Genomic DNA, 26732 nt, shown 5'->3' with positions numbered 1-26732 from the left:
AAATCCAAACCCTCACGTACTGCTGGTGGGACTCTAACTCTCATACACGGTTGGTGGAATGTAAAATGGTACAGCCGTCTTGGGAAACAATCCCGCAGTTCCTCAAACAATTAACAATTGAGTTAACATACAAGCCAGCTATTCCACTCCTAGATATATACGCAAGGGAAATGAAAATATTTGTTCATACAATAAATTATATATGAATGTTTATAGCACCATTATTCATAATCACCAAAAGGTAGAAATGACCCAAACGTCCATCAACTGTGAATGGACAGACAAATGCGGTATATCCATACAATGGATTATTGTTTGGCAATGAAAAGAAATGAAGTATTGATAGATGTTACAACATGGTTGAACCTTGAAAACATTATGCTAAGTGAAAGAAGCCAGTTACAAAAGTCCACATATTAGGGGCGCCTGGGTGGCACAGTCGTTAAGCATCTGCCTTCGGCTCAGGGCATGATCCCGATGTTCTGGGATCGAGCCCCACATCAGGCTCCTCCGCGAGGAGCCTGCTTCTTCCTCTCCCACTCCCCCTGCTTGTGTTCTCTCTCGCTGGCTGTCCCTGTCAAATAAATAAATAAAATATTTTTTAAAAAAAGTCTACATATTAGGGGTGCCTAGGTGGCTCAGTCGGTTAAGCGTTTGACTTCAGTTCAGGTCGTGATCTCCGGGTCCTGGGATCCAGTCCTGCATCAGCCTCCCTGCTCGGTGGGGAGTCTGCTTCTCCCTCTCCCTCTGCCCCTCCCCCTGCTTGTGCTCTCTCTGTCTCTCTCTCAAATATATATATAAAATCTTTTTAAAAAGTCTACATATTATTTGATTCCATTCACAGGAAAATCCAGAATAGGGAAGCCTGTGGAGACAGAAAGTAGATTACTCATTGCTTAGGGCTGGGGAGGTGGAAATGGGGAACAAAGGAGTGATAGCTAAAGGGTGTGGGGTTTCTTTTTGGGGTGATGAAATGTAATTCATTATGGTGATGGTTGCACAATCCCTGTAGATATACTAAAAACCATTGAGTTGTACACTTAAAATGGTTGAATTGTATGGTATGTGAATTATATCTCAATATATTTGTTTTAAAAAATAAAAGAAAATCAATGTAATTCACCACATTAACAGAATTTGGGAGGAAAAAAGCCAACAATACACGCTCATCTTAACCGATGCCAAAATGTACATTTGTATACCCTCACTTATGATAAAAACTTTACCCATAGTAGCAATAGAAGGGAAGACTTTCAATCAGAAAAATATCTATTACAAACACCTACCCCAAACATCACATCAGATACAAGCTCAGATATAAATATCAAGTATATTTCTGTATTCCAGTAATAAATAGAAATACAAGATTTTAAACAGCTTTATTGAGATATAGTTCACATACCATATAATTCACCCATTTTATTATTTTTTAAAGGAGGCTCCACGGTATGGAGCCCAATGTGGGGCTTGAACTCAGAATCCTGAGATCAAGACCAGGCGCCCCCAAATTCACCCATTTTAAGTTGACACTTCAATGGTTTTTAGTATATTCATAGATATGTTTATCATCACCACAGTCAGTTTTAGAACATTTTCATCAACCCCTCAAAAATCTCATACCCTGGGGCACCTGGGTGGCTCCCTTGGTTAAGCGTCTGCCTTTGGCTCAGGTCATGATCCTGGGGTCCTGGGATCAAGTCCTGCGTGGGGCTTGCTGCTCAGGGGGGAGTCTACTTCTCCCTCTGACCCTCTCCCCTCTCATGCTCTCTGTTACTCTCTCTCTCAAATAAATAATCTTTTTTTTTTTTTAACCTCGTACCCTTAGTTATCCCTCATCCCCTCATTCCCTCTTCCCCAGCCCTAGGCATTTACTATCTGTTTTCTGTCTCTGTAGATTTCTCTGTTCTGGATATTTCTTATGAATAGAATAATACAATATGTGGTCTTTTTAAAAAAGATTTTATTTATTTATTTGAGAGAGAGAGAATGAGAGAGAGGGGGAGAGACAGAGCACGAGAGGGAGTAGTGTTAGAGGGAGAAGCAGACTCCCCCCGAGCAGGGAGCCCGATGCAGGACTTGATCCCGGAACTCCAGGATCGTGACCTGAGCCGAAGGCAGTCGCTTAACCAATGGAACCATCCAGGCGCCCCACAATATGTGGTCTTTTGAGAGTGGGTTCTTTCACTTAGCATAATGTTTTCAAGGTTCACCAATGTTGTAACATGTATCGGTCCACACAGGTTTTTGTGTAGACATACATTTTAATTTCTCTTGGGTATATTCCTACAAGTGGAAGTGCTGGGACATCTGGTGGTAACTCTATGGTTAATTGTTGAGGGACTGCCAGATTGTTTTCTAAAGAAACTGCATCTTTTCACATTCCCACCAACAGTATGAAGGTTGTGATTTCTCCACACATATTCTTCTCAACATTTCTTATCAACTGACTTTTAACTTTTTATTTATTTTTTAAGATTTTATTTATTTATTTGAGAGAGCACAAGCCATGGGGGAGAGGGGAGGCAGAGGGAGAGCGAGAAGACTCCCCGCTGAGCAGGGAGCCAAACTCAGGGCTCAACCCTAGGACCTTGAGATTATGACCTGAGCCAAAGTCAGATGCCCAACCAACTGAGCCATGCGGGTGCCCCTCAACTGACTTTTTTTCAAAAATTGTGATAAAGTATATGTAACATTTTTAAATGTATAATTCAGTGACATCAAGTATATTCACAATGTTAGACAATTGCCACTATTTCCAGAACTTTTTCATCGTCCCGAACAGAAACTTTGTACCTATCAACTCCCCAATCTCCCCTCCTCCCAGCTTCTGGTAACCTCTATTCTACTTTCTATTTATAAATTTGCCATTCTAGGTACTTCATGTGGCATCATACAATATTTGTCCTTTTGTGCCTGGCTAATTTACTTACCATAATGTTTTTAAAGTTTATACATGTTGTAGCATGTATCGATACTTCACCCCTTTTTATAGCTGAATAATATTCTGTTATATGGATATATCACATTTTATTTATTCATTCATCTATAAATCCACTTTTTGGCTATTGTGAATACTGCTGCTATAAACATTGGTGTACATGTATCTGAGTCACTGTTTTCTTTTTTTTTTTAAAGATTTTATTTATTTATTTGACACAGAGACAGCCAGTGAGAGAGACAGCCAGTGAGAGAGAGACAAGCAGGGGGAGTGGGAGAGGAAAAAGCAGGCTCCCAGCAGAGGAGCCTGATGTGGGGCTCGATCCCAGGACTCTGGGATCACGCCCTGAGCCGAAGGCAGATGCTTAAGGACTGAGCCACCCAGGCGCCCCTGAGTCCCTGCTTTCAGTTCTTTTGAGCGTATACGTAGGAGTGAAATTGCTGGATCATATCATAGTTCTGTGTTTAACTTTTTGAGGAATTACCAAATTGTTTTCCATAGTGGCTGTACCATTTTACCTTACACTAGCAATGCACAAGGATTCTAGGTTTTCCACATCCTTACCAACCCTTGTTATTTTCCATTTAAAAATAATTTATAATCATTCTAATGGATGTGAAGTTGGTATCTCATTGTGATTTTGATGTGCATTTCCCTAATGACTAGTGATGTCGAGCATCTTATTAGCCATTTGTATGATTTTTTTTGGAGAAACGACTGCTCATTTTTTGTCCATATTTTGATTGGGTTGCTTGTTTTAGAAGTTTCAGAATTTTAGAAGTTCTTCATATATTCTGGATATTAGATGCTTATCAGAGATATAGGATTTACAAATATTTTCTCGATTTCTGTGGATTGTCTTTGAATTCTCTTGATACTGTCCTTTGGTGTACGAAAGTTTTAATTTTGATGTTCAATTGATATTATTTTGTTGTCTTTGCGTTTCGGTGTTACACTCAAAAAATTACTGCTGAATCCAAAGTCATGATGGTTTCCTTTATATTTTCTTTTAAGAGTTTTATAGTTTGGGGCTCTTGGGTGGCTCAGTCGGTTAAGTGTCTACCTTGGGCTCAGGTCACGATCCCAGAGCCCCACCCCCACCTCCCTGCTCAGCAGGGAGTCTGCTTCTCCCTCTCCCTCTGCCCTTCCCTCCCTCTCGCGCTCTCTCTCAAATAAATAAATATAATCTTAAAAAAAAAAGAGTTTTATAGTTTTAATTCTTAAGTTTAGGTCTTTGATTCATTTTGAGTTACTTTTCGTATGTGGTGTAAGGAAAGGGTCCACTTCATCCTTTTGCATGTGGATATTTCAGTTTTCCAAAATGCACTTTATTTTGAAATAACCCCGCCCCCTCCTTTTGAGTTATTAGTCACAGTTGAATAGTAAACCAATTCTATACATTCCTCCCCCCCTCATATTTTAAAGGCCCATAGAAGGAGGTGTCTTCCCTCCAACAGGAAACCTGATGCCTGTTAGGCTCTCTGGGGGAGTTGGTTGTGCACTATTTGGGCTTAAAGAACCACACAGAAATAACTGCAGGCACCAGGCAATATATCCTCTTGTGTCAAATGTCTGGTGAAGACAACTGTGATTAGCAGACTGGGGAGGGAAAAGTGGAGCTATATTTCTCCAATTTGGGAAAGTAAGAACGAGATATGCTCAGAGCGGAGCCTCGCACTTAGGGAGCGCGGAGTAAATGGTAGATGAGCGGTGGATTCTCTTAGCTTCTCCGTCTGTAAATAAGGGAATTGGCTAAGCTGATACATTCTCAGATCTTGGGTGAATCATTTTCCAGGCGCATGAGGAAACGCACGCCAGTAGAAAGAAAGAGGACTGGCGACATTGCACCCAGATTCCGATGCAACACAACAGAAACCTACCCAACCCGGTTCTGTAGGTGCCCGAAGAGCCGGGCTGATGGGGCGGGGAGCCCCCCATGGGGAGGAGCTTAGCCGTCTCCGCCCACAGCCCACAGCGTTCCTCATTGGTTCCGTGAGCGCTATGCTCGTAACGTCACACGCATGCGCCACAATTGTGGAAAGGGGGCGTGGCCCGCAAAGAAGGAGGAGATAAGATGGCGGCGTCCGTGGGGCGGCGGTACCTGAGGTTGCTGTGCGGGGTCGCGCCGTGGCGGAGCAGGTATAGCTTCCTGGGGAGGCTGTCTCGGGGTGGGAGGCGGCCTGGGCCGAGCCGGAGTGTCAGGAGGGAGAAAACGTTTCTCTTTTGCGGGCTCCCTGAGGAGGGGTCGGGTAAAGACAGCCATCCACCTTCACGTAGAGCTCGGGGGCAGGTGCGACTGCCGGCGCGTAGGGAGGTCCGGATTTATTTAGGGTCTGTCCTAAGCGCTCTCGCTTTGCCCTTTCTAGCTAGGTGGAAGTGCAGAAGGGACCAAACAAAACAAAACAAAAACACCCCACAAAAAAACCCAAACAAACGAAACAGATGGAATAGGCTGCGTGCCCTCCGCTAGAGTCGAGGCTGGTGTGGACTCCAGTTTTCGAGTTTTGTGTTCTTGGAGGAGCAGTAAGATGTGGGAAGAGCTTTGGACTGGAAGTCGTCGGGGGCTTTCATTTCGGGTTCTTGGTCTTTGAAGCGAAGAGGTTGGATTTGGTAATCTAGAATAGTCTATAAGGAATTAGGATCTTTGTTACTGTGGGGACTGACTTCCAAGTTTTAGGTTCTTAGAATTGGAAGAGATCTGAGGGATCATCTAAATCTAGCTGGTTTTGGAATTGGCGAAATTGAGGCCTTGAGAGCGGGAGGGACCTGCTCAGTTTCACCCAGCCAGTTAGTGGCAGAACCAGGACCCCGACCAGCCTACCTCTCTCTCTCATGCATGGACCTTCCCCCCAGACTGCCCACCATGAGGGCATTTATTATTCAGAAATAGCTTGGGAGCGTTTGGACTCCCGGAAAATGGATTAAAATGTTGGTAGCTATGACTCAGAGTTGGCTGCTTGGTGTCATTTCAAAGAGCGAGGGTGTGAGAGTCTCACGGTGATTTTTGTTTTTTCCGGCAGGGTTAATTTTGTCAGCGTTAACCAAAACTTGCTCTGTGACCAGAGGTGGTGACCTGTCATTGTAATTTGGGGAAGTAAAAGGACACTGGATTTGGGCTGAGAGGGAACAGAAACTGGCCTTACCATGAACGCTTTACTCTCCTATCATTGACTATTCAGAAATGGTGTAGTTCTCTCAAGAGGGGGCTCTGCAATGTGGAGTAACTGTTGGGATTTGGACTGGAGGGTCTCTGATTTCGTATTAATACCAGCTGTGCTGTTTATGAGTCTGCCATGAATTCAGCTAAACTGTGTCATGAGTTAGACTAAAAAATGACACTCTTAAGATATTTTTTTAAAATGATGATGTGGAGGATGTACTCACCATAGTTACAAAAGGGGTTGGAGGTGGGGAGTCATACTTTAGTATCAATGGAGATAAATGAGACTGGATTTAGGTGTAGTGGTTGGAAGGAATGAGGATTTGGGCACAATAAGAACTTTTAATTTTCAAAGGTATATATTGATAACACAAAACCCAAAAAGACAGCATTTCCTTAAGTTTTAAGTAAAGCATGTGTGTGAGACATATAGATGAAAGCCTCGTATTGCAGGGGAATTTTTTTTCAGTAACTGGGCAATGTGTGGCAGGTGATAGAACAAAGAGAAAGCAACATCTTGGGTGATAATTAATGGCCATGTTTCTCAAACTTGTTTGATAAAATAATAGGGTGGATGTTTATTAGAAATTGCGATTCCTGGATATATCCCCACCTTGCTGCCGAATTCAGATTCAGTAGGTGTAGTTGCTTGGGGCTGCCAAGTGCCTCAGATGATTCTTAGGTTCAGGTAAGTATGGACTTAGTACCTAGGGAGTGGTTGCTTATGGAAGACTTTCATTCAGAAGTATTTATGATATTACTACCACTGCAAAACACAGTGCCAGGAACCATGGGGAAAGGGAGGGAAGAGAGGAATTAAAAGATACAGTATTTGAAATTAGCTCTGTGTTTAAAGAACTTTGCAGTTTAGTAGAAGAGAGAAAACACCAAACACTAATAAGAGAGGGAATGTGGAATAAGGCCTTCAGAAGGTCTGCCGTGTCGTTTTTAGGAGAGCTTTCGTAACTTCAGAAAGCAGGAGAGATAGAAGGACTACAGTTAAAGCATCACCACCAGAGATGATGTTAAAGTATTTCATAACCATGGCAGTATGGGCACAGACCAGTCAGCATGAACATTGGTCATAGACAGTTGTTTTTTTTTGTTTTGTTTTAAGTAATCTCTACCCCCAGCATGGGGCACAAACTCGCAACTCTGAGGTCGCAAGTCACATATTCCACTGACTGAGCCAGCCAGGTGCCCCTTAGTCGTAGCCAATTGATAGAGCCATCCCAGGGTGTGCCACCTGAATATAAACTCTGTTACTTTATTTATTTATTTGTTTGTTTATTTGTTTGTTTGTTTGTTTTTAAAGATTTTACCCATCCATTTGAGAGAGAGAGAGAGAGACAGAGATAGAGCACGAGCGGGGAGGAGAGGGACAAGCAGGTTCCCTGCTGAGCAGGGAGCCCGATGCGGGGCTCCATCCCAGGACCCCAGGACCATGACCTGAGCTGAAGGCAGACACTTAAACAACTGAACCAACCAGGAGCCCATAAACTCTGTTACTTTAAATAATAGTAATATGTAACCAGGTGCCAATTTTTCATGATTGTCTTAGGTAGTCTTAATGAGGTAGATCCTGTTTTTACAGGTGGAGAAATTGAGGCTTAGAATTAATTACATTTCTAAAGTCACACTGCTAGTGAGTGGCAGTGAGCCATACAGTCAGACTTGTGTGCTCACTCATGGGCTTTAACCACCTGTTTGCAGGATGCCCACATGAGTCACCAGCTAGAAGAGACATCTGATTGAACTTATCTGTTCATCCCTTGGGGCTTAATCTCACCATTGAGATTGGAGTTCAGTGAGAAGGTTGACAAACCCCTATGTTCATCAAGGGATATGGAGAGTTGGGGCGCCTGGGTGGCTCAGATGGTTAAGTGTCTGCCTTCAGCTCAGGTCATGATCCCAGAGTCCTGCGATCAAGCCCCGCATCAGGCTCCTTGCTCATTGGGGAGCCTGCTTCTTCCTCTCCCTCTGCCTGCTGCTTCCCCCACTTGTGTTTTCTTGTGCGCGTGCTCTCTCTCTCTCTGTCAAATAAATAAATAAAATTTTTCAAAAGGATATGGACAGTAAATAGATGGAGATAGATAGATACACACACACACACACACACACACATATATATGTATATGTATATATGTAATCTGTTCATTCCAGGTAGCAAGAAGTGCTATAAAAAAAACAAAGTAATTAAAGGGTTAGTGCTTGATAGGGGCAACTCTTGGGCATATGGTGGTCAGGAAAGCCAAACTCAGGAGGAAACCTTTTCACAGAGAACTGACTGATGAGGGAGTGAGTCACATAGAAGGGTGTGCCCAGTAGAACAAACAGCGAATGCAAGGTTGTGGAAAGAGGCAAAGGTGTGGTGGGTACTAGGAGTAGCAAGAGGAATGAGTAGGAAGGAGATGGAAGGCAGCAGGATATCTGAGAATCCAGCAAGGACCAAGTACATAGGTCTGGTTTTATTTTCTGTTTTGAAAAGATGACTTTGGCTGTTTTGCGGTGAATGGGATACAGAGGGCCAAGAGTGAAAACTGGAGATTGGAGAACAGGCCTTCACAGTCATCTGGTAGGAGAATCAGGTGTTTTGGGCTGGGTGTGAGTAGTGGTGGCAGTGAGAAATAGGCAGTGAGAAATAGGCAGAAGGTACACACACACGCACACACACACACACACACACACACACATTTTAAGTTTATTTTTTTTAGTAATCTCTACACTCAGCTTGGGTCTTGAACTCACGACCCTGAGAACAAGTTGCGTGCTCTTCCAGCTGAGCCAGCCAGGTGCCCCTAGGCAGATAAAGATATATTTTAAAGGAAGAGTCCTCCTGTCTCGCCAGTAAACTGAATATGGATAGTGAGAAAGAAGGGACTTCTGTAAGAATGAGTCTTAGGGTTTTGATTTGTGTAGCTGTGTGAAGGGTGATACCTTTTGCTGAGATGGTATATTATAGTAATGTTGCTATGGTAACAGGTAAACCCCAGGATCTCTGACTTAACACAGTAGGTTTATATCTCGATCTTGTAAAGTCCCAGGGGGTGCTCCTGATCAGTGGGGCCACAGTAATTCAGGGATGCTCCTGCTGTCTTTAGCACATGGCTTTCCAAGCTCTGCATTTTTGTCTGCAGCGAGCAGGCCGAGGGGAAAGCCTGGAGGTGGATGCCTGGAAACCTGAATGGTCTTCACATTGGTTAGAACGCAGTTCTGTGGTCACACCCTACTGCAGAGGAAGCTGGGAAACACCATGTTTTGGATGCCCAGGAAGAAGAAGAAGTGGATTTGATAAACACCTGACTAGTCTCACTGCAGATGGACACCTCTGGGGGAAGGAGCAGGTTGAAGGGGAGTTAGGGAGGGAGGGTTAGGAGTTGTGTTTTGGACAAACACAGTTTGAGATGATGAAGAGTCGGGATGTTGAGTAGCCAGTTGAAAATAATGGATCTGGACATCTCTGGAGGAGCAGTGAGGGAATCATCAGTGTCTGGCTATTTAAAGACAAGTGACTGGGGGGATGGGTGAAATAGGTGATGGGGATTAAGCCATATATTTGTTGAGCACTGAGTGATGTATGGAATTGTTGAATCACTATATTGAACACCTGAAACTAATATAATACTGTGTGTTAACTATTGGAATTAAAATTAAAAAAAAAAAAATAAAGGCGGGGGACTAGATGAGCAACTCTAGGAAGAGTGTAGATGGAAAAGGGATCTGAACCTTGGGCATGGCAACAGTTTGAAGTTAGGGAGAGACCAGAGAGGCAGGGGGAAAATCAGGATCCCGGAAGCCATGTGAGAGATGTGTTTCAGGAAGGAGAAAGGGTGAGGAGGTTAAGAGGTACAAACTTCTAGTTCTAAAATAAATAAGTCATGGGGATATATAGTTAATAATATTGTATGGCATACTTGAAAGTTGCTAGGAGAGTCCATCTTAAAAGTTCTCATCACAAGAAAAGAAGTTTTGTAGCTGTATGTCGACACATGTTAACTAGACTTACTGTGGTGATCATTTTGCAATCTCTACAGATTATATACAGATATTGACTCATGTTGTCTGAGACTAACAATGTTACATGTCGGTTATACCTCAAGAAAAAAAGAGAAAGGGATCAGTTGTGGCAGGTGAGAGTTCAAATAATATGAGACCCAAGAAACATGTGCTGGTGTCGGCAACATGGAGGTTGTTGGTGACCTTGACGGGGTAACAGGATAGGAACAAAAGCCTAGTTGAGCAGGATTAAGAGAGGGTGGGAGGTGGGAAGTGAGAAGTAGTGACAGTGGACCTAGCTCTTTTTTTTTTTTAAGTTTTTGTTTATTTTTTTAAAAGATTTTATTTATTTGAGAGAGCATGAACGAGAGAGACAGAGAGAGAGAGAGAATGTGCATGAGCCAGGGGAGGGGCAGAGAAGCAGACTTGGGACTCAATCCGAGGACTCTGGGGTAGTGACCTGAGCCAAAGGCAGATGCTTAAGTGACTGAACCACCCGGGCGCCCTTTTTAAGTTTTTATTTTAATTCCAGTTAGTTAGCATACGGTGTTATATTAGTTTCAGATGTACAATATAGTGCTTCAGCAATTCCATACGACACACAGTGCTCATCACAGTGCTCTCCTTAATCCCCATCACCTATCTAACTCATCCCTCTATCCTCCTCCCCTCTGGTAACTTCCACTTGTTCTCTATAGTTATAAAAAAGTCTCATTCTTGGTTTGTCTCTCTCCCTTTTTTTCTTTTTTTGCCGTCTGCTCGTTTGTTTTGTTTCTTAAATTCCACATATGACTGAAATCATTTGTTATTTGTCTTTATCTAACCCATTTTGCTTAGCATTAACTCTCTGGGTCCACGCATGTCATTGCAGATGGCAAGATTTCATTCTTTTTTATGGCTGAATAATACTCCATTGTGTGTGTGTGTGTGTGTGACGTGTGTATATACATACATATATATATACACACACACCACATCTTCTTTAACCATTCATCGGTAGATGGATACTTGGGCTGCTTCCATATCTTGGCTATTGTAAATAATCCTGCTATAAACATAGGGGTACATGTATCCCTTTGAGTTAGTGTATTTGTATTTCTTGGGTAAATATCCAGTAGTGTGATTACTGGATCATAATTTCTTTTTTATTTTTATTTATTTATTTATTTATTTATTTTTAAAGATTTATTTATTTATTTATTTATTCGACAGAGATAGAGACAGCCAGCGAGAGAGGGAACACAGTCAGGGGGAGTGGGAGAGGAAGAAGCAGGCTCATAGTGGAGGAGCCTGATTTGGGGCTCGATCCCATAATGCCGGGATCATGCCCTGAGCCAAAGGCAGACGCTTAACTGCTGTGCCACCCAGGTGCCCCCATAATTTCTTTTTTAAACTTCTGAGGAACCTCCATACTGTTTTCCACAGTGGCTGCACCAGTTGGCATTCCAACCAACAACAGTGCAAGAGGGTTTCTTTTTTTTTTGCACCCTTGGCAACACCTATTGTTTCTTGTGCTGATTTTAGCCATTCTGACAGGTGTGAGGTGATATTGCATTGTAGTTTTGATTTGCATTTCCTGATGACAAATGATGAGCACCTTTTCATATGACTGTTGGCCATCTGGATGTCTTCTTTAGAGAAATGTCTGTTCATGTCTTCTGCCCATTTTTTATTTGAATTATTTGTTATTTGGGTGTTGAGTTTTATAAGTTCTTTATATATTTTGGATACTAACCCTTTATTGGATACAACATTTGCAAATATCTTCTCCCATTCCATAGGTTGCCTTTTAGTTTTGTTGGCTGTTTCCTTCACTGTGGAGAAGGTTTTTATTTTCCCAGTAGTTTATTTTTGCTTTTGTTTCCCTTCCTCAGGGGACCTATCTAGGACAAAGTTGCTACAGCTGATGTCAGAGGGATTACTGCCTGTGTTCTCTTCTAGGATTTTTCTGGTTAAGAGTGAACTTAGTTCTTTTTAAGAGCTTGTTATGAAGGAGAGAAGAAAAGTGGGGTGGAAGCTAGAGATACATGTTAGGTAAGATTGGAGAAAGTACAGGATTTATATGAGGACAGAAATGTCCAGTAATAGGGGTGCCTGGGTGGCTCAGTCACTTAAGCATTTGCCTTAGGCTTAGGTCATGATCCCAGGGTCCTGGGATCAAGATCCACATTGGGCTCTCTGCTCAGTGGGGAGTCTGTTTCTTCCTCTCCCTTTGCCTCTACACCTGCTTGTGCTCTCTCTCTCTCTCAAATAAATAAATAACATCTTAAAAAAAAATGATCCAGTAATAAAAGACAAATTGGTGTAATGACACATTTGCTGGGCATTTTTTCCAGGAGATGGGGCTACGGTGGTATACAGGAGAGCCGAGCTCTGTGTTCTGGGGCACGGCTGCCAAGGGGGAAGACCCACACGCAAGAGAAACCACCTGAGTGCCGTGTGTCTGGTTCCAGTGGCTAGACAATTATCTCTCATTCATACCTCCCCCAGCCAAGGGTGGGGGGGAAGCCTTATTCAAACAGTCTGCAAACATTCTTTTAGTTGGGAGGTTCAGCATTCATTCTGGAACACATAACAGCAGTGTACAGAACACAACAATGTACCTTTAGTCAGTTTTTATGCTTCTTGTTCTAATTCTGTTTGGAAAGCAGGGTTTGAGGCTTCTGGCTTTTGTAGTGGGAGTTTCCAGTCTAAGAGAAATGAGCATTGTTCAGTGCTGAAAGAACATTCATATACTGAAACATTACCCTTCTTTGTGTTAATAGCTGTACGTCTCCCTGGCCTTCATGGTGGTGATTATCATGGTCCCACACTTTTCTCCATGCAAACCTGACTCGCCTATCAGAGAATCAGATCCATCACATTAGCCATATTAGCACCATGCCATGAGGATGTTTTAAGTCAATTTCAAGTAAAAAAAAATGAAGGTGCCTTAATCTGATATCTGTATCAGTTTGCAGGATATCTGTATAAGACACAACTACTAAATATCCATGAAAGTGAGTATTATTGTAGGAAGCTCATACATGCAGTTCTGTTTTCCACAAAAGTAGCAATGTAGACAGTTTATTAAATTATTGCTTCTATCATAAAGGGCTCCAGCAGAAAAAGAAGCGTTTACTGACCAGGATATAGCTTCTTTACTTTAAATTTCAGGTCAAAATTTGGGGAAACCAAAGTGCTATCTGAATTGAAAGGGGGATATTTGCTCCTTGATTAGGGGAGATCCAGTTTTTAAAGAAAATTATTTATTTGCCAGAGAGAGAGCACAAGCAGGGGGAGCCACAGAGGAAGAGGGAGAAGCAGGCTTCCCACTGAGCAGGGATCCTGACGCGGTGCTTGATCCCAGGACCCTGGGATCATGACCTGAGCCGAAGGCAGACGCTTAACTGACTGAGCCATCCAGGTGCCCCAGGAGATCCAGTTTTTAACTAAAAGTTCATGAATGCTTTCCTCGATGGCAGTCCCTTACTCCCACTGGGAAAATATCCAGTTTCCCTGGGTGAAGGTGAAACAGAGAAACAAACTGAATCAGAAATAATGTTTTCTTAGGGTAGAAAGCTGTGAAAGTTGTTGGTAATTTTTTTCCGAGAAGGCTTGAAACCTATTCACTCTGTCAAACTAGCTTGACAAAATAGCAAAGTAGCCACAAAAGAAAATTCAAAAATTCTTAATTAAGTGACCCTTCCGGACCTGAGGTATATTAGAATAGTCCCACGTGGTTTGTTTGTGTCATTTTTTTTTTCCAGGCCAAACATTTAAAATTTAAAGTTTCAGTATTAGATTCTTCAGTGAGTAGGACGTTTACAAGGCTGTGTACAGTTGTTCTTTTGTGGTATGGAAACATACGGCTTTGTGTAAGAGTGCTGGCTCTACTGCCTATTATGATCTTATGCTTAATTAAGAAAAAATAACTTTATTGTGAAATAGTTTCAGACTTACAGAAAAGTTATAAAAGTAATAAATAGCATTCCCAAATACCATTTACCCAGATTCCCCAAATGTCGACCGCATTTGCTTTACTATTCTCCCTTTCTCTCCCTCTTCTCTATGTGTTTGTGTGTGTGTGTGTGTATATATATATACATATTTTTTTTTCCCCTGAAACACTTGAGAGAAAATTACAGATTTGATACTCATTTACTATGAACTTTCATCCTTCTTCCTGCAAGATCATTTTCTCACAACCATAGTACAGTGGTCAAACCTATGAAATTAACATTAATATAAGTTATTGAATGCATACATTGTATCCAAGTTTTGCCAATTGATCCACATTTAAAAAAATTTTTTTTAAGGTTTTACTTATTTGTGAGAGAGAGAGAGCGCGCCAGCCAGTGAGCACGAGGGGAGGGGCAGAGGGAGGAGGAGAAGCAGACTCCCCACTGAGTGGGGTGCCTGATGTGGGGCTCATTCCTAGGACTCTGGGATCGTGATGTGAGTCAAAGTCAGCCACTTAACCGACTGAGCCACCCAGGCGCCCCGTCACTTTTTTTAAAAGAATTAAAAAAAAAAATGTATTTGTCAGAGTGAGAGAGAGCACACAAGCAGGGGGAGCGGCCGGTGGAGGGAGGAGCAGGCTTCTCGCTGAGCAAGGAGCCCGATGTGGGCCAGAACTCAGGGACCATGACCTGAGCCAAAGGCAAGTGCTTAACCAACTGAGCCACCCAGGTGTCCCTAAAGAAATTTTTTTTTTTTAAGGTTTTATTTGAGAGAGAGGGAGGGAGAGAAATAGCAAGCAGGAGTGGGTGGAGGGGCTGAGGGAGAGGGACCCCTCTCCCCGCTTGTGCTCTTTCTCTCTCAAATAAATAAATAAAATCTTAAAAAAAAAATTTAAGATAGGGGCACCTGGGTGGCTCAGTCAGTTAAGCAGCTGACTCTTGATCTCAGCTCAGGTCTTGATCCTCAGGGTTGTGAGTTCAAGCCCCACGTTGGCCTCCACGCTGGGCGTGGAGCCTACTTAAAAACATTTTATTTTTCTATTTATTTATTTATTTTTAAAATAAATGTTTAACGGTTAATTTTTGCTTGATTATAGCCTCCTTTCCTGTGAGAACACTGCCGTGAGCCACTTCCTACCGTCCTTAAGGAAGCTGCCTGTCAGAGCCTTCTACACAAGTAAGTAGCAATTAGAGGTGGTGCTCTCCTCTCTGTGCTTCAGTTTGCTCATCAGCACTCCGGGAGAAACAGCTCCTAATTCGTAGGGCTGTCGGTAGAATTAAATGACCTTCTATCTGTGGGGTGCTTGGAGCGTCTGGCATGTAGTTATCACTGGAGCGCTAGTGATCATTACCTCATCGTTGTTACTGGCTGCGTAGGATTCTGTCGGATGACTACCTTTTGGTGTTGGACATTTAAGTTGTTTCTAGGCTTTTTTTTTTTTTTTTTTTTTAAGATTTTATTTATTTATGTGACAGAGAGACAGCCAGCGAGAGAGGGAACACAGCAGAGGAGTGAGAGAGGAAGAAGCAGGCTCCCAGCGGAGGAGCCTGATGTGGGGCTCGATCCCACAACGCCGGGATCACGCCCTGAGCCGAAGGCAGACGCCCAACCGCTGTGCCACCCAGGCGCCCCTAGGCTTTTTTTTACTACAGACATTTCTGTGGTAACATCTTAGTGCAGCTTCAGGGTAAATAAAGGGACTGGGTCAAAAAAAGATTTATGCTTCCTTGCTCACGCTCTCTCAAATAAATAAATAATCTTAAAAAAAAAAACTATTTGTTGAACATTAAAATTCTGAGAAAGTCTTTGAATTTGAGAAGCAGAAAAAGGCAAGTGGATTCACTGTAGTTGGCTTTTCATAAGTTAGAGCTAACCGTACAAGTCGGTGTTGAGGCCAAATTGCTTTTCACAGAGGGTTGTTCCAGCTTACGTGCTCATGAGCACATCAGTTCCCCACACCCTCATCCAAACTGCGGATTATGAACTTCTCTGATTTTGTAAGCAGCCATTTGAACCTGTACGAAAATGTCTTTGTTATCTACATGTCCTTTTTATTCGATCGTATCGGAAGCCATCTTGAACTGTCCAGTGAGCGTACCTTGGGAATAAAACAAATTGGTTAGTGAGAGCGAGAACAGAACGTTTCTTATGGTAGTTAATAGCAGCACATCTGGGCGCTGCTTCGTTAGGACTTGCGAGCTGCAGCACGTAGGAATCACATGAAGGATAGAAGGGGAGCCTCAGAAATTGAGCCATAATCTTGGATCTGCAGGGAAGCAGTGCTTTTATAAAGTGACGAGCCCAGCAGAGAGGTGGTCAGTAGCAGAGGGCTGTCTCTACTTAACTACTACTTTTTGGAGAGGCAAAGTAAGCCTCTGAGAAGGCGAAACATGTAATCAAAGAAAGGACTAGTGTAGCGGGCAGCATTCAGCGGAGCGTGACTAGTCAGTCTAGGATGGTGGCTCACTGCAGTGAGGAGGGTACAACAGATCTCTTGGCACCAAATATTTCAGAAAGAGGAAAAAAAGTTGCTTTATGGTCAGTCTTTCTTGGTCAGAGATAGAACATTTAGTCGGGAAGTAGTAAGGTTTCATTAGGAATAATTAGAAGATGGAAGAGATTAAGGACATCCACACGTGCTCATTAAAAGAAGAAACAGGAACACCCAAAATGTGGTGGGGGGCTGGTGATGTCAGGAGCAGGAGGGTTCCCTCCCATTGGAAGTCAGAGGCAGTACGAAGGGTATGTTCCAGTTTTCTGTAGGCTCCTGGGGATTTGGCTCTTGAGATTTTGTTTTAATAACAGCGTTATTGAGTTAAAATCCACATGCCATAAAAGTCATCTTTTTAACGTGCAATTCAGTGGTTTTTAGTATATTCAGAATTGTGCAACCATCACCACTATTTAATTTTAGAACATTTTCATTCCTCCCCCCTGCCCCAAGTCAGTAAACTATCACTCCCCATTTCTCCCTCCCCCCAACCCCTGGCAACCACTAATCTACTTTATGTCTCTATAGTATGTTTCCTATACTGGACACTTCGTGCGAATGAAATCCTACAATATGCAGCCTTTTGTGGCTGGCTTCTTTCCCATAATGTTTTTGAGGTTCATGTTTTATCATATGTCAGTACTTCATTCCTTTGTATTATCAAATAATATTCCATTGTATGGGTACACAACATTTTATCCATTTGCCAGTTGATAGACATTTGGGTTGTTTCTACATTTTGGCTGCTGTTGAACATTCTTATACAAGTTTTTGTGTAGATGTAGGTTTCATTTCTCTCAGAAGTATCCCTAATAGCAGGATTGCTGGGTCATAATGGTAATTTTACGGACATTTTGAGGAACTGACAAACTGTTTTTCAAAGTGGCTGGCCCATTTTGCAATCCCACCAGCAGCGTATGAGTGTTCTACTTTCTCTACGTCCTTGCCGACACTTAATTGTCTCTTTGATTATAACCATCCTAGTGGGTTTGAAGTGGTACCTCCCTCTGGTTTTGATTTGCATTTCCCTGCTTACTGATGATGTTGTGCGGGTTTGCTGCGGCTGCTCTAACAGTACTGCAAACCGAGAGGCTTAAAGAGTAGACACTCAAGTTGGAGACCAGAGGTCTGAGATCAGGGTGTCACAGGGCTGCTTCCTTCTGAAGGTTGGGAGGGAGAACCTGTTCCATGCCTCTGGTCTGGCTTCTAATGGTGTGCTGGCAGTCTGCGGCCTCTTTGGCTCATAGAAGCATCATCCCGGTCTCTGCCTTCATCTTCACACGGCGTTCTCTTCATAAGCATGTCTGTCTCCAAATTTTCCCTTTTTATAAGGATACCAGTCATATCGGATTAGGGCCCATCACCATGACCGTATTTTATCTTGTTTACTTCTCTAGAGACCCTATATCCAAGTAAGGTCACATTCTGGGTACTGGGAGTTAGGACTCAGCATGTGAGTTCTGGGGGGACATAGTTAACCCATAATAGAGTTGAGCATCTTTTCATGTGCTTATTGGCCATTTGTATATCCTCTTTGGAGAAATGTCTATTCAGATGCTGTGTATATTTTTAAATTGGGTTGTCTTTTTTAATCATTGAATTGTAAGAGCTTATGGAAGTTCACATTTGAGAATACTAGTGTCTAGTCAGAATTGGTTCTGGACTGTAAAAGTAAGGTCAGAGAGTCCTGGGTGAGAAATGGTGCCCGATTCCCAGTCCTGGACCTGGTGGTAGCCAGCCTGGCAACTTTGCTTAGTTTCTTGACCTCTCTGTGATTCAGTGTTTTCATCTTAAATTCTCTGGCTGTGGTGGAAATTGAGGTCCATTGTAGTTTCATAGGAAAGATGCTTGTTCCTTGGGCGCCTGGGTGGCTCAGTCAGTTAAGCGTCTGCCTTCTCCTCGGGTCATGATCCTGGGGTCCTGGGATTGACCCACATCGGGCTCCCTGCTTGGCAGAGAGTCTGCTTCTCCCTCTCCCTCTGCTGTTTCCCCTGCTTGTTCTCTCTCTCTCTGTCAAATAAATACAATCTAAAAATAATAATAATAATAAAAATTAAAATGTTTGTCCCTTACTTATTGGTGGAATTTGGAGACAGAAGGGTCTGAATAGTGACTCAGGGTCGCACCTGCCTGTCAAAGATGCACTGATGTTTCCTGGACCTCATTTTAGTGCTGTTTGCATGACTCTCCCTGTTGCTTCTCCCAGTCTCAAAATTCTCCGTTTTTTTTGTTACAGATGCCAGAAGAGTCCACACTGCCTCTGCTCGAACCTTGTTCCTGCTGCGTCCCCTGCCCCTTCTGTTGGTGACAGGCGGCGGGTATGCGGGTTACCGGCAGTATGAGAACTACAGGGAACGAGAGCTGGAGAAGCTGGGGTTGGAGATTCCACCCAAACTTGCTGGTCACTGGGAGGTAGGACTAAGGGGGAGCTACCTCGAGTTCTCTTTTAGCACAACTGTCTCTGTCACTTTTTAAATTGCCCCAAAGTTGAAATGTGCATTTTTGGAGTTTGTGTCTCCAGTGGGTTTTTGGCCAGACACGGACGTTATGCCTCTGGCGTCATGTTAGGCTTCCTTTCTGTGTCCAGACCTACCCCTGGTCTCCCCAAGGGCTCTGAGTAGCAATTACCTGCTGTTGAAATCCTCAGAGCTCACGCCTTGTGTTGCGGCTGGCATCCTAGTCGTTCATGCCCTGCTCTGTAAGAGGATAAGCTGAAACAATTGGACTTTTGTGATGTGGATAAGTTCTTACCAGGAACCAGACTGAAATAATCAAATTCTTATTGTTATTGCTCAAAATGCTTCCCCCGCAACAGGGCCACACAGTAGAGGCAGGCTTTGATGATGTCGAACCATGCGTGACGTACAGTGAGCTCTTACTTGGTTGTGCTTCGGTGGTCCAGGGTGATACGTAACTCAGAGTAGACATCCAGTAAATGTTGAAATTGAATATTAAGGTATAAATTTAAAAATGCCTTCTTTTCAGCCATAGTGTAACAAATGAAAGATCTGAAATATCAGTAGATCTCATAGCCTGGGCAAAACCGGGGGGTGAAGAGTGAAAATAGAGACTTTACGGTGTTTGGAATGATGCGTTTGGGTTTCTTCCTGAGCCTCTTCGTATCGGTGATCCAGCTCAGCTGAGTCCAGTGGCCAGGGCACGTGGGTCCTGAAGGCGAGGCGCAACCACGTCCCTCACTAGTTGTGTGGACTTGAACCTGTCACTTGCCGTCTGGTCCTCTGTGTGACTACGCTGTAAGTAGTATAAACAGCTAAAAGGCAGGTTGGGTTGGAACCCAGCTGAGATCCTTCTAGCTCTAGCATAGTTTAGCTAGGAGTATTTGTTGGCGTGGACACCACATGCTACCTTATAGGCTTCCTCCTAAAATCCTGTTTTGAATTTTGGTTTTGACTCTCTTCCTCCAGTAGAATCCAGTGTAAGGATTTCATCTGATTTCCAACAGTCCCGTAAAACTGGGACTTAGCTGGCCGTACAGATCCAGAGGTGGCTCTTACCCTGAGAGATACGTTTTTGCTTGCCCTTGTATATCTACCCTTTTTTTGGCCTGTTCATACATCTTGGACTGATAGTAGCCTATCTCAGACCAAGAAAGAAAAAAGGCTTTTTGTGTTCTGGTAGTATATGACAAAATCCTTTTAGCGAAGGGCAATTGCGTAGTACGTGAGTCATGCTTTTAAAATTTGCTGTACTCTATTTCCCATGACATTGGTGGTTTCCTCTGTAAATAAACCTTTTCCTTTAAGTTAATAAAGTACTTGTTAGACTGTGATCATATGACCCCACTCAAGTGTTAGACCCCAGGTGGCTTCTCTCTGACCCCACGCATTTGCAGGCCGAATCACCCTGTGACGAGCTCACATGCTGTCAGCAAATTCCCACCCATTTCAAAGATCTTCTGAGAGAATCTACATTTGGAAGAAATCTGTGACTTCCAAAATCATAAAAGACCAATGTCAGTAGTATTTTTTTAGCATTCACCATTTGTGTAATTAGGATTACTGCCATGTGGGAATCAATACCTGAAAGATGACCGTTTGTAAAGAGGACTGGGTTGATTGGCTTATAAATGCTAGGGCCCGGACAGTGATGGAACACTGGGTCCGAGTGGCCCAGTGCAGTGTGAAATCTGAAGCCCCTTTTGGTTAAGAGCTGGGTTTCAGTTAGATACTCTTCTTTTGGTTGAGTAAGATGGCCACAGGACTGCTGGATTTCCAGGAAGGATGCCAACATTTCACTTTATGAAGGGGAAATGGTCTGGACTCTGAGTAGACATTGTAGGTTTTCAGGAGAGGCAGCAGGTCGTGAGAAGGGAGAGTGCAGACTGTCAGTCGCAGACTGGATCGTAGTCCCGCCCCTGCCCCGCCAATCACTGTCCTTTCATGAAAAATGAGAGACTACCCCAATCTGGTCGATCATCAGAATTGTTGGGGAGCTTTAAAAACTATGGATTCTTTGATCTCACCCCTGGAGATTTAGAAAGTTGGGGCAAGGCTCAAGATCTTTGTTTTTTAAAAAGTCCCTTCAGTGATTCTGATAAGCCAGATGTAGGGACCATGGGCAGATGAGCTGTGAGCTTCCCTTCAGGGCTCTGTTTTTAAGTGGAAAATGAAAACTTCTGCTGGCAATTTTTCTGGAATACAATCTCTTCATATTTCTGGGTCAAGTCTGGCATCTCTAGAGCTTCAAAGAAGACAGGCTGGTACTTATGCTGAGATGAGCCCCTGGGGCTCTTTAAGGATTTATACCCGTATCTTTCCTTTATTTCAATTTAAGTCCGTCCGCCCGCCCTCCCTCCCTCCCTCCCACCCTTCCTCCCGCCCGCCCTCCCTCCACCCTTGCCTTCCCTTGCCTTCCCTTCTCCCTTCACTTCCCTTCCCAACAGTGTAGAAGAAACCATCACTCCAAAATCTGTGCCGCCTCACTAACTCCAAGCTCCAGTCGGGGGTGTGGGGAGAGGGCACGGCTCTTGCAGGAGGGACAGCAGGGAGGTGGGTGTCGGACACGGTGTAAGTTGTTTCACCTTCCTGGGTTCGTTCGTTCTTAATTTTTTTTTATTTTAAAGATTTTTTATTTATTTATTTGACAGAGATAGAGACAGCCAGCGAGAGAGGGAACACAAGCAGGGGAGTGGGAGAGGAAGAAGCAGGCTCATAGCGGAGGAGCCTGATGTGGGGCTCGATCCCATAACGCCGGGATCACGCCCTGAGCCAAAGGCAGACGCTTAACCACTGTGCCACCCAGGCGCCCCCGTTCTTAATTTTTTAAAAAGATTTTGTGTATTTATTTGAGAGTGAGAGAGAGATCATGAGCAGGGAGGCAGGGTAGAGGGAGAAGCAGGTTCCCCGTAAGGAGCCTGATGCGGGACTTGATCCTAGGACACTAGGATCGTGACCTGAGCTGAAGGCAGACGCTTAACCGACTGAGCCGCCCAGGCCCCAACTGGGTTCTGTTTTTATATACTTAAGAAAATGTTTCTTTGCCTGTTCTAAGAATCATGTAGGGAAAAAAGCTCATGCAGTTGGCTGAGTAGAAATGAAACCTGTGTTGCTTGATGGGATGAGGGAATTCTGTAACTAGCAGCCAAGTGAGTAGCCTGTTGCGTGTTCAGAAGCATCCCGGTTCCAGCAGCTCCACGCTTTCTCTCTTTATGTGTATATGGCCTCACTTTCCCCAGTGTGGAAATGGCTTTGTCATTTATTTACTTATAAAGATTAAATGTTCACTTTTTAAAAATCAGAAAGTGTTACAAAGTATGACGATGAACAGTGATGACCCAGGATCCTACAAGGCTCTGAAGCCACAGTTCACATTTTGGGTATTTAGGAATATGTTTTGCTGATTTTTATTTTTAATGAGATAGTTTTAAAATTGTTAAATAAAACACCATCAGGTACAAATGCAAATACCAACGAAGGGTTTGCATATAAAGAAAGAAGTCTTCCGGTCTCCAGAAGCAGGCAAGCATTTTTAACATTAGTGTATCTTTCCAGAATGTCTCTCTCTCTACTTACATATTTTTTGGCTATTCAAAGGTGATTTAATTTTTTTTTCAGTTTTATTGAGAAATAATTGACATACATCACTATGTAAGTTTAAGGCGTACCGCATGATGGTTTGATTTACATATATTGCGAAATGATTGCCAGAATAGATTCAGCTCACATCCATCATCCCTATAGATACGATTTTAAAAAAAGAAGAAAGGAAAAGGGGCGCCTGGGTGGCACAGCGGTTAAGTGTCTGCCTTCGGCTCAGGGCGTGATCCCGGCGTTCTGGGATCGAGCCCCACGTCAGGCTCTTCCGCTGGGAGCCTGCTTCTTCCTCTCCCACTCCCCCTGCTTGTGTTCCCTCTCTCGCTGGCTGTCTCTCTCTGTCGAATAAATAAATAAAATCTTTAAAAAAAAAAAAGAAAGGAAAAAAGAAAAAAATGTTCTCCTGTGATGAGAACTCTTCGGATTTACTCTGCTTTCCTGTGTGGTAGACAGCGGCGTTAGCTACAGGCATCGTGGTGCACATTCCGTCCCTAGTACTTACTTCTCTCATAACTGGAAGTTTGTTCTTTTTGACCTTCTTCCAATTCCCCGTCTCCCCCCACTCCCTAGAGTCATCTCTTTTCCTCCGAGCTTGGTTTTTTCTTTTCTTTCTTTCTTTGTGTTTTTTTTTTTTAACCTTTTGGTTTTTTTTTGGATTCCACGTATAAATGAAATATGCAGTATTTGTCTTTCTCTGACTTAATTCACTTAGCATAATGCCTTCGGGGTTCATCCATGTTGTTGCAAGTGTAGGATTTCCTCATTTTTTCTGGCTGAATAATATATTCTATTGTATGTGTGTACATATATACATTGTGTGTGTGTGTGTGTGTGTACACACACGCACAAAACTTGTTTATCCGTTGGACACTTAGGTTATTTCCATGTCTTCACCATTGTAAATAATGCTGCTATGATGATTTAATTTTTTTTTGAAGATTTTTATTTGACAGCACAAGCAGGGGGAGTGGAAGGGGGAGAAGCAGGAGGCTCCCCGCTGAGCAGGGAGCCAAATGTGGGGCTTGATCCCAGAACCCTGGGATCATGACCTGAGTGGAAGGCAGATACTTAACTGACTGAGTCACCCAGGTGCCCTGATGATTTAATTTTTTAAGTTAACTTTACTGAGGTATTATTTGCATACAGTAAAACATACCCTTTTTAAGCACACAGTTCATTGTCGCTTTTTTATTTTATTTTTTATTTTTAAATTTTTTAAAAAGCTTTTATTTACTTGAGAGAGAGAGAGAGACAGAGCACGAGCAGGGGGAGGGGCAGAGGGAGAGGGAGAGGTCATTCCCCTATGAGCAGGGAGCCTAACCTGGGGCTCGATCCTGGGGGCATGATCCTCTGGGATCATGACCTGAGCTGAAGGCAGATGTTTCACTGATTGAGCCACCCAGGTGCCCTCATTGTTGGTTTTTTAATTGAAGTATAGTTGACATACAATGTTATATTAGTTTCAGATGTACAGCATCCTTTGACATTTATGTACGTTACAAAATGAACACCTGATAAGTTACCATCTGTCACTATACAAAATTATTATTGACTCTGTTCCCTAGGCTGTACTTTACATCCCCATGACTTATTTATTTTATAACTGGAAGTGTGTACCTTTTAATTCCCTTCACCTATTGCACCTATCCCCCAAGCCCCCTGCCCTCTGGCAACCACCACTTTGTTCTCTGTATTTATAAGTCTGTTTCTATGGGTTTTTAAAAAAAATTTTAAAGATTTTATTTATTTGAGAGAGAGGGAGAGAGCACACTCGTGTGCACAAGTCGGGGAGGGAGAGGGACAAACGGACTTCCCACTGAGCTGGGAGCCCGATGCTGAACTCGATCCCAGGACCCAGAGTTCATGACCTGAGCCGAAGTCAAACACTCGACCTACTGAGCCATCCAGGTGCCCCAGTCTGTTTCTGTTTTGCTTTCTTTTGTTTTTTAGCTTCTGCACATAAGTGAGATCATACAGTATTTGTCTATATTTCACTTAGCGTAGTATCCTACGCGTGTATCCACGTTGTCACAAATAGCAAGATTTCATTCTTTTTTTGTGGCTGAGTAATGTTTCACTATGTATATATACTACATCTTCTTTATCCAGTCATTTATCTGTGGACACTTAGGTGGCTTTCGTATCTCGGCTATTGTAAATACTGCTGCAGTGAACATAGGGGTGCATGTATCTTTTTGAATTAGTATTTTCATTTTCTTCAGATAAGTACCCAGGAGTGAAATTGCTGGGTTGTATGGAAGTTCTCTTTTTAATTTTTTGAGGAATCCTCCCACTGTTTTCCACAGTGATTGCACCAATTTACCTTTCCACCAATAATAGATGAAGGTTCCCTTTTTTCCACATCCTTGTCAATGCTTACTATTTCTTGTCTTTTTGATACTGGCCATTCTGACAGGTGTGAGGTGATAGCAGGTTGTGGTTTTGATTTGCATGTCCCTGATGATTAATGATGTTAATTTCTGCCTATTTTTAATTGATTGATTTTTTTGGTGTCGACTTGTAGGAATTCTTTATGTATTTTGGATATTAACCCCTTACCAGATGTATCATTTGCAAATATCTTCTCCCATTCAGTAGGTTGCCTTTTCTTTTTTGTTGATGGTTTCCTTTGCTGTCAAAAGCTTTTTAGTTTGATGTAGTCCCAGTTGTTTAATTTTTCTTTTGTTGCCCTGGCCTGAGGAGATAGATTCAAAAAAGTATTGCCAAGATCAATATCTAATAGTTTATGCCTGTGTTTTCTTTTAGGAGTTTTATGGTTTCAGGTCTTACTTTTAGGACTTCAATTCATTTTGAATTTATTTTTGTATATGGTGTAATAAAGTGGACCAATTTCATTCTTTTGCATGTGGCTTTTTAGTTTTCCCAGCACTATTTAAAGAGATGGTCTTTTCTCCATTGTATATTCTTACCTTCTTTATTGTAGATTAATTATGTAAGCATGAGTTTATTTCTGGGCTCTATTCCGTTCCATTCATTTATGTGTCAGTTCATTGGGTTTTTTGTTTTTTGTTTTTTTTTTATAAATATATAAACCTGTGTAATCATTACCACACTTAATATAGGGAGCATGTGCCCCTTTAATTAGTATTCACCCGTGGTTCCAAGACAGTCACTGATCTGCTTTCTGTCACTATAAATTAGATTTGTTTTTTAAGAAATTTTAATAAATGGGATATACTCTTTACTTTTTTTTTAAGATATTTTAAAAAATTTATTTGTCAGAGAGAAAGCACACAAGCAGGGGAAGTGGGAGAGGGAGAAGCAAGGCTCCCCGCTAAGTGGGGAGGCCGATGTGGGGCTTGATCCCAGGACCCTGGGATCATGACCTGAGCTGAAGGCAGATGCTTAAACCGACTGACCCACCCTGGCATCCCTTATGGGGTTCTTCTCTGCATAGCTCCCTCCTTTCTGGTTCTTCACCTTAGAGAACCGAGCTCTTTATTGATGTAGTCACTTGGGTTTCATTACAAATAAGCAGAACTCATTTCAGCAGGGACACTTGGAGGGGTTTGTTCTATCCTTAAAGGGTTCTAGAAGCAATTCAGTGTGTGTGCTTGTGGGGTGGGGGGTTGTGTTTCACTACACCAACAGGCAGTGCTCTTAACACCAACCAGGTGTCCTACAGTACAACTCAGTTTTGACACTATCTGCCCAGAGATTGCATCAGATTTTACAGGTTAAGGGCTCAAGTCTCACAAGACTGCCCCCCCCCTTCCATTTCAAATGCCATCAAAAGTTGTCACTTGTGCTTCTGACTGGCTGTAGATTGGAGGTTCCAACGACCCCCTCTTTGAGTTACAGAATAAGAACTCAGTCCTACAAGACTGCCTCCCTAACTCCCTTCAGATGCCAGTTGCAAGTCCAGGTTCTTCTGATTGAATGGCAGTTTTCCACAACCTTCTTCTTAGGTTCAACTAATTTGCTAGAGCAGTTCACAGGGCTCAGAGAAACATTTTACTTGCTGGATTACCAGTTTATTACAAAGGATGTTAAAGGATTCCAGTCAACAGCCAGATATAGGGTGAGGTCCCGAACGAAGGAACTTCTGTTTTCATGGAGTTTGGGGCTCCACACAGTGGCACATAGAACCCTTTTGGTTCCCCAGCCTGGAAGCACTCCAAACCCCATCTT

The 26732-nt window shown here is 42.9% G+C and overlaps 1 protein-coding gene across 3 annotated transcripts in view; it reads left to right on the top strand.

Annotated features, from left to right (window-relative positions):
- Positions 1-4977: 4977 nt before the first annotated feature.
- Positions 4978-26732, top strand: part of PISD (phosphatidylserine decarboxylase) — a 42051-nt gene continuing 20296 nt past the window's right edge. The window contains exons 1-3 of one of the 3 annotated variants that reach the window (XM_040619764.1): positions 4978-5077; positions 15133-15212; positions 18764-18939. In XM_040619764.1, the coding sequence (XP_040475698.1) occupies positions 5013-5077; positions 15133-15212; positions 18764-18939 (321 nt within the window). In that variant the 5' untranslated portion in view covers positions 4978-5012. Of the gene's footprint in view, positions 5078-15132; positions 15213-18763; positions 18940-26732 lie in introns of those variants that run through there. The other 2 variants (XM_040619765.1, XM_008710588.2) reach the window with 2 other exon arrangements.

This window comes from Ursus maritimus, unplaced genomic scaffold (genome assembly GCF_017311325.1).
Source record: "Ursus maritimus isolate PB19 unplaced genomic scaffold, ASM1731132v1 scaffold_33, whole genome shotgun sequence".
NCBI lineage: Eukaryota > Metazoa > Chordata > Mammalia > Carnivora > Ursidae > Ursus > Ursus maritimus.
Note: the sequence above shows the minus strand (reverse complement) of the source record. Positions and strands in the feature narration are given on the sequence as shown.